General features: G+C 46.6%; 1 protein-coding gene across 14 annotated transcripts in view; it reads left to right on the top strand.

Annotated features, from left to right (window-relative positions):
• The window catches only part of LOC139534027 (CUGBP Elav-like family member 2), a 199,729-nt gene that overhangs the window by 93,607 nt on the left and 89,701 nt on the right, over positions 1-16,421 (top strand). The window contains exon 1 of one of the 14 annotated variants that reach the window (XM_071332649.1): positions 3,263-3,687. The exons of 11 other annotated variants lie outside the window; for them this stretch is intronic. In XM_071332649.1, the coding sequence (XP_071188750.1) occupies positions 3,611-3,687 (77 nt within the window). In that variant the 5' untranslated portion in view covers positions 3,263-3,610. Of the gene's footprint in view, positions 1-3,262; positions 3,688-16,421 lie in introns of those variants that run through there. 2 more of the 14 variants (XM_071332654.1, XM_071332657.1) reach the window with 2 other exon arrangements.

Here is a 16,421-nt window from a genome sequence, read left to right as displayed (position 1 = left end):
TGGCCAAGACCAGAGAGCTGTGTAAGGACATCAGGGATAAAATTGTAGACCTGCACAAGGCTGGGATGGGCTACAGGACAATAGGCAAGCAGCTTGGTGAGAAGGAAACAACTGTTGGCGCAATTATTAGAAAAAGGAAGAAGTTCAAGATGACGGTCAATCACCCTCGGTCTGGGGCTCCATGCAAGATCTCACCTCGTGGGGCATCAATGATCATGAGGAAGGTGAGGGATCAGCCCAGAACTACACGGCAGGACCTGGTCAATGACCTGAAGAGACCTGGGACCACAGTCTCAAAGAAAACCATTAGTAACACACTACGCCGTCATGGATTAAAATCCTGCAGCGCACGCAAGGTCCCCCTGCTCAAGCCAGCGCATGTCCAGGCCTGTCTGAAGTTTGCCAATGACCATCTGGATGATCCAGAGGAGGAATGGGAGAAGGTCATGTGGTCTGATGAGACAAAAATAGAGCTTTTTGGTCTAACTCCACTCGCCGTGTTTGGAGGAAGAAGAAGTATGAGTACAACCCCAAGAACACCATCCCAACCGTGAAGCATGGAGGTGGAAACATCATTCTTTGGGGATGCTTTTCTGCAAAGGGGACAGGACGACTGCACCGTATTGAGGGGAGGATGGATGGGGCCATGTATCGCGAGATCTTGGCCAACAACCTCCTTCCCTCAGTAAGAGCATTGAAGATGGGTCGTGGCTGGGTCTTCCAGCATGACAACGACACGAAGCACACAGCCATGGCAACTAAGGAGTGGCTCCGTAAGAAGCATCTCAAGGTCCTGGAGTGGCCTAGCCAGTCTCCAGACCTGAACCCAATAGAAAATCTTTGGAGGGAGCTGAAAGTCCGTATTGCCCAGCGACAGCCCCGAAACCTGAAGGATCTGGAGAAGATCTGTAGGGAGGAGTGGGCCAAAATCCCTGCTGCAGTGTGTGCAAACCTAGTCAAGAACTACAGGAAACGTATGATCTCTGTAATTGCAAACAAAGGTTTCTGTACCAAATATTAAGTTCTGCTTTTCTGATGTATCAAATACTTATGTCATGCAATAAAATGCAAATTAATTACTTAAAAATCATACAATGTGATTTTCTGGATTTTTGTTTTAGATTCCGTCTCTCATAGTTGAAGTGTACCTATGATAAAAATTAAAAACCTCTACATGCTTTGTAAGTAGGAAAACCTGCATAATCGGCAGTGTATCAAATACTTGTTCTCCCCACTGTATGTTCTCTGCTATCCACTTTGTTTTAATTATTATTATTATTATTTTGGGTATAGGAGAGGTTGACTTTCTTTTTTCAAGCGTTCGGAGAAACCACTCCAATCTGTGAGGTGCAAGGCTAGTTGCGCTCCATGAATCATTTTTAGAAGCATTAGACCAGAATCGTGATACTGTTTGACATCTATGTTTGAACATTAATCATGAAGATTAGGCTTGTAAAAATATATTTTACAGAAGGGAGGGCCATCCATTTTCATTTCAGAGAGGTCTTATTTTCTCCAAGTATCCCTCATTATAAATAACATACAGTCCCTAAATGTTATCCATGAAAAACAGCCAAATATATCAATATCAGACTTTAGTAGCCACTTTGAGGGCCTGTTATAATACATCAATCATGACGGATTTGACGAAAATCCATTTTATTAGATCAAATCTGTTGAATGTGCGCCAATCCGGCGTCCTCCTTCTATCCTACATGGACTGCGTCCCATTGACCTCTTCACCGCTGTCACGGATCCCTCCGGAACTTTCATTACGCACACCTGGCACCTATTCCCAGTGATTAGTAATTGTATACGTGTGCCTTTGATTATTGTTCCAATGTCCGTTGGTCGTGTGAGTACCTGTGCTGTGTGTTTTGGCTTTTGTGCCATTGTGGATTGCGCAGATGATTACGGGTCTCGTCCCGTGTGTTAGTCATTGTGCTCTTCTGTTATTTCATCGAGGTACTCCTCGCTCTTTTGTTTGTGTTTCAACCCTGTGTTTTGTATAGTGTTTGTTTGGTCTTCGTCCCCGTGCCTTTACACGGCACGCCGTAATTTGGGTGTAAATAAAAGCCCTATTACGCATTCCTGCACCTGTCTCCCAAATCATTCATACCGACGTGACAACCGCGTCTATCCTATATAATGCTGCTATATATAGTAGCATGTTGTTTACTTATGACCTATTTCACTATATAGGGGTCAGGTGCGGTGAAACATGCAGTACCGTACAGTTTGCACCACAGGGACCTTTCTGCCCTAAAGTACTGATGTAGGATCAGTTTTCTCCCCCCATACACTGACCTTAACCATTATGTGCAAAAAATAAAACTATCCCTAGAGCTGTGCCTGGGCTCACACCACCTTGCACACTAACAGGCACACTCTGTACACTGTGTGCTCACTCTTTTGCTCCACATGACCCAGTTCCTGTTCAATTCTCCCCAAGAGAGTTTCATCTATTGCCAAGAAAGACTCGTTCTTGTTATAGTGTCTCCCTTTTATTCCCTGGAGGGATGAGCAGAGAGGGCGCTTTGACTCCTAGGCGTTTGGTTTTGGGGGCACAGCAGCTTCCTATCCCGTTTATTTCATCCACACCCATACGATCGACACATTTACTGAACAATAAATACCATGGGCATTAACATTTTTACATTTGAGTCATTTAGCAGACACTCTTATCCAGAGCGACTTACAGGAGCAATTAGGGTTAAGTGCCTTGCTCAAGGGCACATAGACAGATGTTTCATCTAGTCGGCTCGCAGATTCGAACCAGTGACCTTTCGGTTACTGGCCCAACACTGCTAGGCTACCTGCCGCCCTAGCTGCGTTAAACAATATATCATTTGTATGGCCCATGTTAAGTGCCTTGAGTGATGAGAAATATAAAATGTGGTTTTCATGAGTGTACTTGGCCACGTCTTCATGAGTGTACTTAGCCACGTCTCCTTGCGCATTCGATCATATACATTGATTACAGCTGGGCCATGGAATTGTTAACGCCTCGTGGAAAAGAGGTCACTAAATCGAAGCATTCTTTCTGGCAGAAAATATCGAGTTATGTTGTTTAGCCTCCTACAATTCAATATTGCATAGGCACACATTTTGGGTGGGCTTTTATTGCTGCAGTTATTAGGCTATCGTTAGTTTTGTAGTATAATGACCCTAATATATTACTGTGAAGAATAGCCACTGACTGATCATTTTCCCATATGCACGGGAATAACCGGTATAACGGTGTCTAGCACATAACGGTTTCTAATGGTTAAAGATTAGCTGCAGCGCGGGGCCGCCACGCCTCCCGACCCGGCACCTGCATTCCACAGCCCGACAGTTTCCTGAGCAGAGCGGATTTTCAGACAGGATTAGATGAAAAAATAACTAATGTGGGTGAAGAAGAGGATGTGACAACTGCCGAGTGTGTGTCTACTGCCTTGGGGAGGCCCTGGCACTTGCACCTGTCCCTCTCCGTCTCCGCGGCCAGGCGCAGTTGTCGAACTGGGAGAGCTGAGAGAGCAGAGCGACGCACTGTATATTTGTCAGGCAGAGCAGAGAGGAGAGCGCGGATCCTCAGCCTGTACACGGAGGGACACAGAGCCAGGGCAACATGACTTCATCCTACAATCTGGATTTCCTGCCCGATATGATGGTGGAGAGCCGCTTGCTGGTTCCGGGCGATAGAATGTGAGTCATTTGCCTGTTCTCCTCCCGGTTGCCGACTCTCCCTTTTTTTTGTCGAATATGGTTGTGGTTATGAAAAACATCTGTCCAGTGTGGAAATGTTTGCGCTTGTGTTTAGGGAGACTGGAATTGGGTCAGAATTACCCTATTCGATGCTGTTAGTTTGTGTATGTGGGGCATTTGTTATCGATGGAGACGTTGAATAAAACGAGACTGCTGCGAGCCCGACAGTAAAGCACAAGATAACGCTGCCTAATAGACAGGACAATAATGATGGGTGAAAGACCGGCGTCTTTAAAAAGGTCCTTTATCAGCTGTCGTCAAATTGTTGTTCATGTAGCCTGTCTAGTGTATCTCCTCGCCTGCTGCTATCGACTACATGCACAGAATAACGGGGGGAACTTCTTAGATATTTGCGGCAGCCGCCCATTAAAATGTCACAGGGTCTCGCTCGGGTAGGCTAAGCAGTGGGGAGCGGGGTTGCTTGGACAGGGTGAGTGCACATGTTGCGGGACAGAGTGGCTCCCTATTCCCCCTCTAATCATCCCTAAATACAGTGGTGTGTGTCACATGCTAATGATTTAACGCGCATGCCACCTCTGCTGTCTTGTGCATTGTTTTGTCATTATGCACATCTTTGTTTGCAAATATGAGAATAATTCATTTATGGACTAGCTCTATGCTACTTTTATGTGAAAGGGAATATTGACAGCAGCTTTGCACTGCAGACTGTGTATTTTATTGTATGTCATGAATCCATAGTGAAAAAGATCAGAGCATAGTTGAACTTGTGGGGACATGCCCCCCCCCCCCCCCCCCCCCAATATTTAGAACAGGTAGACCCCCCCAGCCCCCCATAATCAGGCCCCCAGAAAGTATTTGAACATGCCATAAACAATGGCAAAAGGAGTAGAATTGCAGGAAATTAGCTTTAACGGTCGACTTTGGGCTCGAATAAACAGTCCTACTCTTTCTCAATTTTCAAACATAAATGGGGTGTGCCTTTGGGTCGTGGATGTGTTTTTCTGGTCATGCGCACTGCGGCCAACATAATTAGTTTGTTAGCGAAACTAGTGACTTGTAGCTAGCCAGTACCCCCTCCAGAATGTGTGGACTTCATTTCACAGAATGTGTTTTTGGACGGAAGATATAGAATTCGGTAAATGGAGCTTCTGTAGCCAAATATCTTATTCATCCCCCCCAAAAAAACATTAAATGACCTGCTATGATGGTACATTGGTCAGTTATACAGTTTAAAGCCTTTATTTTTGCGTTTTGGCCCAAAGTCAACCTTTAAAGTAACTGTCCATTGTTTCCAGATTTCTATGAAATATGACCTATAATTAATTACAATATGAGTGAAATAGTTTTCCTTGAAAAAAATGGTAATTATGTAGGATATGTTAAAAAGTAGCTTTTCTGTGTTTGAATGGTGTGGGCGTACCCCAACAACAGAATGGTGTGGGTGTATATTGGTCATAAAAAATATTCATGCCAGTAGACCACTGATTGGCCAGCTCATCCTCCTCAGAAGGATGACATCATCCTCTATAAGGAAATAGCAGGCATTTTTTAAATGGTCTGTTTGTGACAGGTTGTGTTTTTTCTCTCCAATTTAAGCTTTGGCCACAAATACGAGTCAACAACATTTGGGTATAAGTTAACAGAATATTAACTTGAACAAAGTGTCATTTTCACTAGACAGTTACTTTATAACGTCAACATGTTATCTCAGACTCCTGACAAAATGTGTGGAATAGCATTATAAAACTGTACATTTTTCTCTCTGCCCCATGGCAAAATGTGTTCAAATGCAGGAAGTTAGCTGTTTTCCCCCTCCACATATTCTTTCACTTATACTGTGTTTTGAAAATGCTTCTCCATATACCCCTCAAAATACCCCTTCAGAGAGTTGTAATAAGTCATGTCAAACTGTGTAGAATTGCACGAAATGCATTTTTAAAATGTCCCCCCAAAAAACCTGTGGGACAAAACACACAAGCTCATTCAAGCCATATCGGAATGCGCAGTGACTTACAACTCTCTGCTTGCTCAAATTCGATTTGGGGTCTGCGGCACGAGTTCTGCTATAAGAGGGACAGAAATCAGATTATACTGCGTGCACAACAAGACACTTAATTCACTTAAGTCCAAAATTCCTAGAATGGGGACAAAGGGAGTTTTTCAGGCAGACATAATGATCGCGGTCTGTTATTCCGCCCGCACAGCTGACTCGCGCTCCCAGTCCCTGTCCCATTTACGTCCCCTCGGCTTAGAGCGTTAGCTGTTGATGGCCCATGTTCTAATGGTGAGAATGTGCCCCTCTCTCCTCCTTCTCCCTCTCTCCTCCTTCTCCCTCTCTCCCTCCCTCAGCTCTATTGCCATCTCATGACTTCTCTCATTATGTTGTTAAATGTTGCACATTTAAACGGGCCTCACCAAATGGCCTTTGTGTGTGTGACCTCTCGTTCCAGTGGCTGAAGACACTCTGACCCTGTTTGATCCCATCAGACATCGAGCTGTTTCCCTCCACTGACTTGTCCATTATACTCACACAGCCCTCTCATTTATCAGTGTCTATGCCTTTATGCACACCCCCTGCTCACTCACACACACACACACACACACACACATAACCAAGGGGGGTTGGGAGACCTTCAAAGTCGTAGCGACGCCATTTCTCCATCCCGCTATCGCTCCGTTCCCCAATCCCTGACTCCTATCGCTCTCCTCCTAAACCACTTCCTAGCCTCTCTCTCTCTCTCTCTCTCTCTCTCTCTCTCTCTCTCTCTCTCTCTCTCTCTCTCTCTCTCTCTCTCTCTCTCTCTCTCTCTCTCTCTCTCTCTCTCTCTCTCTCTCTCTCTCTCTCTCTCTCTCTCTCTCTCTCTCTCTCTCTCTCTCTCTCTCTCTCTCTCTCTCTCTCTCTCTCTCTCTCTCTCTCTCTCTCTCTCTCTCTCTCTCTCTCTCTCTCTCTCTCTCTCTCTCTCTCTCTCTCTCTCTCTCTCTCTCTCTCTCTCTCTCTCTCTCTCTCTCTCTCTCTCTCTCGCCTTCAACCCAGAATGTCTCTGCCTGTTTTTAAAGGGTATTTTGTCTCCTGCCTGACATTTAGTGGCGTGTGCTATCTGGCTACCTGCCTCTGTAGCCAGGCCCTGCTACAGTACTGTGTGTGTGAGTGACATCCCACCTTTTACCTCACACAACCTTCTTTGGATTTATAATGAGAGGGGGTGGGGGGAGCTTCTGTCAACGGCTGAGGGTTGCTGCCCACCGCGGGGACCGCACCATAGTGCCGGTAATGCTGGGTAATCTGGAAGTTTTAACTGGAGGGTACTTATCTGTGGCCTCGCTACGATGCTGCTTCTCACCGAGTCACAGAGAGGCGGACAGCTCCAGCAGATAACAGTTACTGTTTACACAAACACACACTTTTATATCTCAGCTATTTATTTATTTACCTAGCGAGCAGTTATGTGTTGTTGTGAAATATCATATACCACAGTATTATCTGTGTCAGGTTGTTTAATGGCTCTATTAGGATTTTAGAACTCTAGTGTTTTTTTTCCATTACCTTTTTTTCATTCTCAGAATGTTATTCCATGATGTTTTTCTTCTTCTTCAATGGACCTGAAATGGCAGATCCCCCATAAGTCTAGTGAACCGATGGTAGTGTACTCAGAGTTTGGCTCACAGAGGAAGTCTTGGCCCCGTTCCAGTTCGGCTTCTAGCTACTTCCTCTAGCCCCCACCACCTTGAAAAGACTGCTGGTAGCTCTAATTAGCTTATCCCAGAACTAGATGGAGCCATCGCTGCAATGCCTAGCAGTGGTTTCAGATCACATAGAAGGGACAGGGGGTTGTGGAAGTGTCTAGGGCCCAAAATGCCCCCTTTAACTCTAACGCCAAGGCGGTGGTCCTCTTAATAAAGGGCTCCCTGGGAAATGTGCGACCCCTCACCCCAGATCGACTGTGTGTGTAGGATCCCAAACTTGACTAGAACTTCACTGGCCCTGAGGAACCATGATACTGACCCAGTCAGACCTCTCACTGGGAGGCTCAGCGGTACACTAAGATGGCCTCATCTCCTTTCCTCCTCATCTCCTTTCCGTCATTATCACAGATAAGTGAACAGACTGGATAGGTTGCATCACGTTGCTTTTTTGGCCAGTGGTCATGAGGAAACAGGAAAGGAAAAGACTATTGGAAATCGGGCCGGGGGAAATCATTTTTCCTCTTTCTTATTCTCCTGTTCAGTTTTTCCTTCTTTACTTCACTCCTCCGTTCAGTCTCTGCCTCGTTCCCCTCCTCCTCCCCAGAGACAGCTGCTCCATTCCTTCATCCCTTCATTCCTTCAGTGAATCAGTGGAAGGGAGTATTTGACAATAGACACCCATTCATCCCCTACGCACGGGTGGACCACACCTGTCTTCCCCTCACACCCTCCAGCTCTCACTCCCTCCAGCCCTCACTCCCTCCAGCCCTCACTCCCTCCAGCTCTCACTCCCTTCAGCCCTCACTCCCTCCAGCTCTCACTCCCTTCAGCCCTCACTCCCTCCAGCCCTCACTTCCTCCATCCCTCCGTCCTACTCAAAAAGCACACAAATCATGAGTCCAACAGCTGAAACCTCATGTGACAGAGAACATGGGATCGCATGAGAAATGTGTGTCAGGGGGAGAGAAGGGAGAGTTACAGGGAGGGACGGAGAGGGAGAACGGTGAGAGAGAGAGCGGAAAGAGTGAAAGGAACAGGGAGCGAGTGAGAGGTGGGGCAATGTGAGGCAGGAAAAGAGACAGGGAGACAGGGAGACAGGGAGACAGAGAGACAGAGAGACAATCAAAACGTGAAGCTCAATGAGGGAGGGTGTGAGAGCACAGAGGGAGAAAGAAAGGAGTAAGAGGAAGAAAAAGAGGGAGGGTTGACAGTCAGGCAGGATGTGGCTTAGTGCCAGCCCGTTCTGGACAGCAGAGGAGCCTCTGATTTGAATTGTGGCTTACCTGCTGTGGGGAGGGAGGGAGGGAGGGAGGGAGGGAGGGAGGGAGGGAGGGAGGGAGGGAGGGAGGGAGGGCGAGAGAAGCTCATCTTCTCCTCCCCCAGTGGGACATGCCTCTCCATTCTGTCTACTACAGTAGCTAGTTCACATGCATGTCTATAGCAGCCTTCAGCCCCAGTGGCAATTTACATACACAGACGCACTGTCAGCGTGTCATCAGTACCATTGTCCTACAGTTGATTTGTTAACCTTCATTTCTTTTCACCTTTATTTAACCTGACTGAAACATATGAGTGTGTGTGTGCGCCCGGTTGTATGATGATGTCTTCAGTTAGGTGGACCGCACATTACTGGTTCATGTCAACATCTGATGAAAACGTGTGTGTGTGAAAAATGTCTTTGAGCTGGTGCGGCTCAGGAACGGTCGTCAGCGGGGGTGATGTATCACTGCTGGGGATCTTAGGTGTGTGTGGGAGGGCGTACACGCGTGTATGTATGTATGTATGTGCGTGAGTGTGTGTTGGGGCTGTCTTGGCCCAGCCCTCTGTGTCCTAATCTGGGTTGGATTAATTAGCAGGCTAATTTGGCGGGTGTGAGAGAGAGTGACACGGGGAAATGAACCACTAATGACTGGCTCATTACTCTTACCTCTCTGTGATGTCATGCTCTCCACTCAGACAGACAAAACAGAGAGGATGGATACAGAGTAGAGACCTTACCATGTCCCCAAGCACTGTCTCTATCCCTCTCTCTCTCCTTTCCTCTAGCTCTGGTTTCTCGCCTTATAAAGAATAACTGATTATAGTCCTCTCTTCTGTAGGGAATAGCTCAAATGCAAAGGATTCTGATTTTAATGAATAGATTTGTTTGTCCTATCTCTCCCTTTCTCTTTTTCTCTCTCACTCGTAACCAAGAAAGCACATACTGTACTGTGCATACATCAGCTCACATTCGGATGCATACTGTACCTGCTCCTCCAGCATACTGTACCTGCTCCTCCAGCATACTGTACCTGCTCCTCCAGCATACTGTACCTGCTCCTCCAGCTCACGTGAGGATGCATACTGCACCTGCTCCTCCAGCATACTGCACCTGCTCCTCCAGCATACTGTACCTGCTCCTCCAGCTCACGTGAGGATGCATACTGCACCTGCTCCTCCAGCATACTGTACCTGCTCCTCCAGCTCACGTGAGGATGCATACTGCACCTGCTCCTCCAGCATACTGCACCTGCTCCTCCAGCATACTGCACCTGCTCCTCAAGCATACTGTACCTGCTCCTCCAGCTCACGTGAGGATGCATACTGTACCTGCTCCTCCAGCATACTGCACCTGCTCCTCCAGCATACTGCACCTGCTCCTCCAGCTCATGTGAGGATTTGAGAGGTGGTGTGTGTCTGTTTGTGTGTGGGAGCTTTCTATTTCCTGTGAATTGTCTTTTAGAATTTTATTGATGGCCTTGAGACGATTGAAGCTCACACACACACACACACACACACACACACACACACACACACACACACACACACACACACACACACACACACACACACACACACACACACACACACACACACACACACAGACAGACAGTTTGAAAGCTGAACACACACCAACCTACACATTCTGTCATTGCTCATCCATATATTTATATGTATATATTCGTATCCCATTCCTTACTTAGATTTGTGTGTATTAGGTAGTGGTTGTGGAATTATTAGATTACAAGTTAGATATTGCTACACTGTCTGAACTAGAAGCACAAGTTATTGCGAGTGTTGCGAAATGCATCTGCTAACCATGTGTATGTGACCAATACAATTTGATTTGATTTGATTCTTTGTGTCAAACACGTCCTATCCCTGTGCTGTAGTGACTCGGAGAAAACACCTGAATCCTTACAGAGGAGAGAACGTTGCTTTTCTTTCTTTCTTATGGAGCGATCTCTACGTCCAATACTCAGCCATTCCGTTGGCTGGGCCACACAGCTCTGCATTGTCAGAGGGAGAGTTTACCTCATGCATGCTCCAGCCCTGTACGCCTCCTTTCCTCCTCTCCTCCTTTTCCCTTGGCTTTTTTTACCTCTCTGCTTCTCTCTCTCTCTTTATCCTTCCTCTGTCCCCGCTCTCCTTTCCCTCTCTTTTCTTAACATTTGAGGACTTACTCTCTCAACTCAATTCAATTCAAGGGGCTTTATTGGCATGGGAAACAAATGTTAACATTGTCAAAGCAAGGGAAGTAGATCATATACAAAAGTGAAATAAACAATAAAAATGAACAGTAAACATTACACTTCCAGAAGAATATGTATATATACAGTGTTGTAACGATGTACAAACGGTTAAAGTACAAAAGAGAAAATAAATAAACATAAATATGGGTTGTATTTACAATGGTGTTTGTTCTTCACTGGTTCAAATCAAATCAAGTTTATTTATAAAGCCCTTCTTACATCAGCTCATATCTCAAAGTGCTGTACAGAAACCCAGCCTAAAACCCCAAACAGCAAGCAATGCAGGTGTAGAAGCACGGTGGCTAGGAAAAACTCCCTAGAAACGACAGAACCTAGGAAGAAACCTAGAGAGGAACCAGGCTATGAGGGGTGGCCAGTCCTCTTCTGGCTGTGCCGGGTGGAGATTATAACAGAACATGGCCAAGATGTTCATATGTTCATAGATGACCAGCAGGGTCAAATAATAATATTACTGGTTGCCCTTTTTTTGTGGCAACAGGTCACAAATCTTGCTGCTGTGATGGCACACTGTGATATTTCACCCAGTAGATATGGGAGTTTATCAAAATCGGGTTTGTTTTCGAATTCTTTGTGGATCTGTGTAATTTGAGGGAAATATGTGTCTCTAATAGGGTCATACATTTGGCAGGAGGTTAAGAAGTGCAGCTCAGTTTCCACCTCATTTTGTAGGCAGTGTGCTCATAGCCTGCCTTCTCTTGAGAGCCAGGTCTGCCTACGGCGGCCTTTCTCAATAGCAAGGCTATGCTCACTAACCTTGGCTCCTTGACTGGGAATGCATCCTGATTCAGGGGGGAAACATGAATAGTGTGTCAGACAGTGGCAACCTTTATTTGACCACAGACAGAGCAGCAGAGTGGAAGTATTAACATGGAGGGGAGCTCTCTCTCTCTCTCTCTCTCTCTCTCTCTCTCTCTCTCACACAGCTTGACTTCACTCAACAGTTGTGCACCTGCAGTTTCCCACAGTACCATAACCCCCCCCCCCCCCCCTCCGATTTCATTTCATCCACGTTCCACTAAACCAATTCCTCCTAGAAAGTTGCTGCAATAGGCCCTCGCGTTTGGCATGGTGCCAGGGGGAGCTTCTATGGGTGTGATAGATGTGTGTGTTAGAGATACTGTAGTGATCGATGTGTGTATTGTGGCGCACCACAGAGTGGTGTTATTGGGTTTTGGAGGGGGGGAGGAGGGAGAGTTGACAGCTTTATTGAGAATTGTGATTTAGTGCAGTGCCCCGGGACACTTGGATGCAGTTAGAGAAAGAGTGAACGAAAGAGGAGGAGGGAAAGAGAAGAAAGCTATGTAAAAAAGCGCGAGGAGAAAGGACAGTAGAGTAGAGAGAAGCGGATCACTTCACATCTACTCTACTTCCCCTCTCCTCTCTTTCACCATCTCGTTCTGTCACCGTCTCCCGTTCTCTCTCTCCCTCTCTGTCTCTCCTGTTCTCTCCATCCTACTCTAAGATTGAGTAGGAGAGACCAGGAGAGAGAGGGAGGTGGGAGATGGTGACATGAGGAGATGGCGAGAGAGAGGAGAGGGGGAATAGACGTGAGGGGATCTGTTTATCTTTATCTCCTGTGTGTCCTGAGGGTGTGTGCAGTCATAACACTGATCTAATCTGCACCTCTAGAGGATTCTCCCCTCTCCCCATCCCATTACACACACACACACACACACCGTCTCTACTCTATCCATCCTTCCACTCATCCATTTATCCCTCTATCCATCCATCCCTCCCTCCTCCATATAAGGGCTATGGGCCTAAATGCACCGTGTATATTTTCTCTCCTTTCATCCTCTTCTCGTCCTGTCAGTTTAGGGGAAGTTGTGTGTTCAGTATGTGTTGTGTATTTACGACGGTCAGCGAATCTTCATCTGTGTGTTTCCCATGTTGTAGATGTATAGATGCGTGAACAGCCAGGAGAATAGGTCAGTAAAGAGCAGAGAGAGAGAGACCCATTGCCCTCCTTTCTCCTCCTCTCCTCCTGTTCTCTCTGTACGAGCATAAGACCACCGTGACTGAGTTGTGCAGTGCTGAGTAGCACTGGATGGAATAAAGAATTTCTCAGTGTGGGAATTGTGTCGAGCTCGTGTGTGTGTGTGTGTGTGTGTGTGTGTGTGTGTGTGTGTGTGTGTGTGTGTGTGTGTGTGTGTGTGTGTGTGTGTGTGTGTGTGTGTGTGTGTGTGTGTGTGTGTGTGTGTGTGTGTGTGTGTGTGTGTGTGTGTGTGTGTGTGTGTGTGTGTGTGTGCACGTGAGTCTTTTCATGTGTGTGAAGTACCTTCCGGCACTTCACACACATCCATTGGTATGTGGTACAGAGACAGAGAGGCTCACCTCACATTCTAAAGCTGCCACTTCCTCTCTCTCCAGCCAACAGTGGGTGATTTGAAAGGAGAGAGAGAGAGCTCCCCCTTTCAAACGGCACAGCTCAGGAAAGGGCCACTGTAATTTGCCACAGAGACATGAGGGATCTTTAAAGCCAGTGATTCCTCATTGCTCTGTGCTTTTTCCACACACCTCATGGGGAAAGGGAAAGGGAGGGAGGGAGAGAACAAGGGAGAGAGGGAGAGAAGAACAAAAAACAGTCCTCTAGATGAAACGCAAACATCTGGTGCATTTTAGGCCCTTAGCTGCCCTCGGAAAGATGTTGGTGTGTGTGTGTGTGTGTGTGTGTGTGTGTGTGTGTGTGTGTGTGTGTGTGTGTGTGTGTGTGTGTGTGTGTGTGTGTGTGTGTGTGTGTGTGTGTGTGTGTGTGTGTGTGTGTGTGTGTGTGTGTGTGTGTGTGTAGTGTGTGTGTGGCTGTAGTTGTGTCCAGCAGTGTTGGATATCTGATTTCCACCCCCTCTAGTGTAGAGGAAAAACAGAGAGCAGCCTCTCTCTCCCTGCAGTCAGGTCATATTGAACTTGTACTACCATTGTTTCATTACTCCAAGCTGGTTCTGATCAAGCTGCTCCGATGGCTCTGGACAGAGAGGGGAACTTAAGACACCGTAGCAGAGCCAGTGGCTAAAGGAGAAACACACTTCAGAATACCTTTTCAGTCAGGTATTACCTAGTTATTTAGTTTAGTCATCAGTTACAATCAACTGTATTGGTCAATACTGATACAGCATGGTATGTTAATACAATTAAACGTTTGACTGGTGTTCTGTGTATTGTGGTTCCATTCTTTAATCATTATTAGATGCAGCCGGCTTAGTTAGACATCACAATAATAATGTTTACAGGGCTTTTTAAAATTACTAGCGCTGTGTGTGTGTGTGTGTGTGTGTGTGTGTGTGTGTGTGTGTGTGTGTGTGTGGCAGCCTCTGGGCTGACTGTGATGGTGATTTGGACTGCTGCCTTCATTGTGTTGTAGCTATCGACTGGCCGGCCTACATGACAGCTCTAGTGCTGTTTCACAGCCTCGGGGTAACACACACACACACACACACACACACACACACACACACACACACACACACACACAGTGGCCAGTGCAGATTAATCCATCAGTGTTAGTAGATGTTCTTACAGGATTTTCAGATGACCATGTTGATTTAATCCACAACACTGATACAGTCAGTTATCAGCAGTGGGGATGGGCTGGATTCACACTGAATAGCATTGGCTAGCTTGGGCTTACTGGCAATGAGAAATGGAAGCAGTACGCTCTCTCTCTCCATCTCACTCACTTGCCCAATTTATTTATCTTCTGCATCCTCTTTCTGTCTCCTTGTTTCCTCCCCATCCCCGTTTTTCCTCTGTCTCTTCCTCCCTCCCTAATTCTCCTCCTGATCCCCTAAAAGTTAGAATGGTTATTACTGTTAGAAGTGCTTGCTGACGGCGAGTTGGGGCCCATTATGCCGGTTATGAGTGGCCTGTGTGTGCGTGTGTGCGTGTGTGCGTGTGTGTGTGTGCGTGCGTGCGTGCTGTAAAACACTGGTCTGATGGCTCCCACGGGTGTTTCCTCACGCGGAGGCTGCCGCCGCTCCTCTAAAGTTCAGGCAATTACATTTTCCGATTGGGTGCATAAACAATCACTGCAATCTCTCTGAGGGTGTGTGTGCGTGAGTGCATGTGTAACCGTGTTTGTGTGTTTATCAAAGCCATACACCTTTTTCCCAGACAACCACTCACTGCATTTCTGAGTAATTCTGAGCAATTTCTGATGTAATGCTCAATACTGAGCACTTCAGAGTTGAATCAATCTCGATACAATACTCTTTCCTAGAACATATTTGTATGCTCCAGAACCTGTCAATCAATCAATCAAAAAATATATTTTGACATACTTTTTACATCTGTTGGACACAGTAATTTACAAATACACAGCCTTAAACCCCAAAGAGCAACACAGAGGCACAGTGGCTAGGAAAAACTTCCTAGGAGGCAGGAACCTCAGAAGAAACCTAGAGAGGAACCAAGCTCCAAGGGGTGGCCAGTCCACTTCTGGTTGTACCAGGTGACTAATGGGCCTTGTGTGTTCAGTATAAGCCCCAGTCGAGTATTCCAGTGGGAATGACAGAACAGACCAGGGTAGGGCAGGGCCATGTGTGAGTTTCATGCTGCCATAGTCCTGACAGGATGACAGCTGTCACAGAGCAAATGGAGGGAGGAGAGGAGAGACAGGGCCTCAGGGGAAAGAGATGCTTCCTCTAGTCCACAGCCGTAGACGGCCATGTAAAAACGCACAGTCACTGGAACACGGTGTATGGGGGAGGAGTTTCTTTCCTATAGGTCAGTACATCATGTACTGCCTTTCCTCAATGTACTGCCTTTCCTCAATGTACTGCCTTTCCTCAATGTACTGCCTTTCCTCAAGCCTTTCCTCAGGTTCCCGTGCACGGGTCTTTGTTTACAACAATTACAGTGTCTAGGTTTCTCCAAGTGTTCATGTGTGTAGTAACGATCCAGTCCTGTCTGCTTCATTAGTTTTTATTGTAAAATCGATGAGCTCCATCCAACGATGCCTGTCTATATGTTTTATCTCAGTAATGTGTGTGTATGTGTGTGTGTGTGTTTGTGTGTGGTTCTCCGTAATGGGGACTCTGGGGAGAGCCTCTAACATGGGGGGGTGGACCCCTTAAGTGACCTAAAAACCAGAGCCATCCATCAACCTCCTCTCTCTCCATCCCTCGCTTTCCTCTCCTCTACAGGGCTATTACTGCAGTCACCTGCTCTTAAAGCAGCACTGAGCACAGTGCACTAGCAGCCCAGTCGACTAAGCCACATTGTAGTGTATCCATAATGGGTTAGCGGTTAGTGGTTTGCCACTGTGAGCACCTGTGGTCGTAAAGGCCTGTTTTAACGGTTGTTTTCCAGTGTTCAGGAGAAATGGTTGCCCTCTTCAGTAGTGGTCCATCAGCAAGACCACGCTCAGACTGCACTCAATCAGTTTGTGTGTATGTGTGTGTGTGTGTGTGTGTGTGTGTGTGTGTGTGTGTGTGTGTGTGTGTGTGTGTGTGTGTGTGTGTGTGTGTGTGTGTGTGTGTGTGTGTGTGTGTGTGTGTGTGT

This window comes from Salvelinus alpinus, chromosome 11, assembly GCF_045679555.1.
Source record: "Salvelinus alpinus chromosome 11, SLU_Salpinus.1, whole genome shotgun sequence".
Classification (NCBI taxonomy): domain Eukaryota; kingdom Metazoa; phylum Chordata; class Actinopteri; order Salmoniformes; family Salmonidae; genus Salvelinus; species Salvelinus alpinus.
This window is presented reverse-complemented; position numbering and strand designations above follow the sequence as displayed.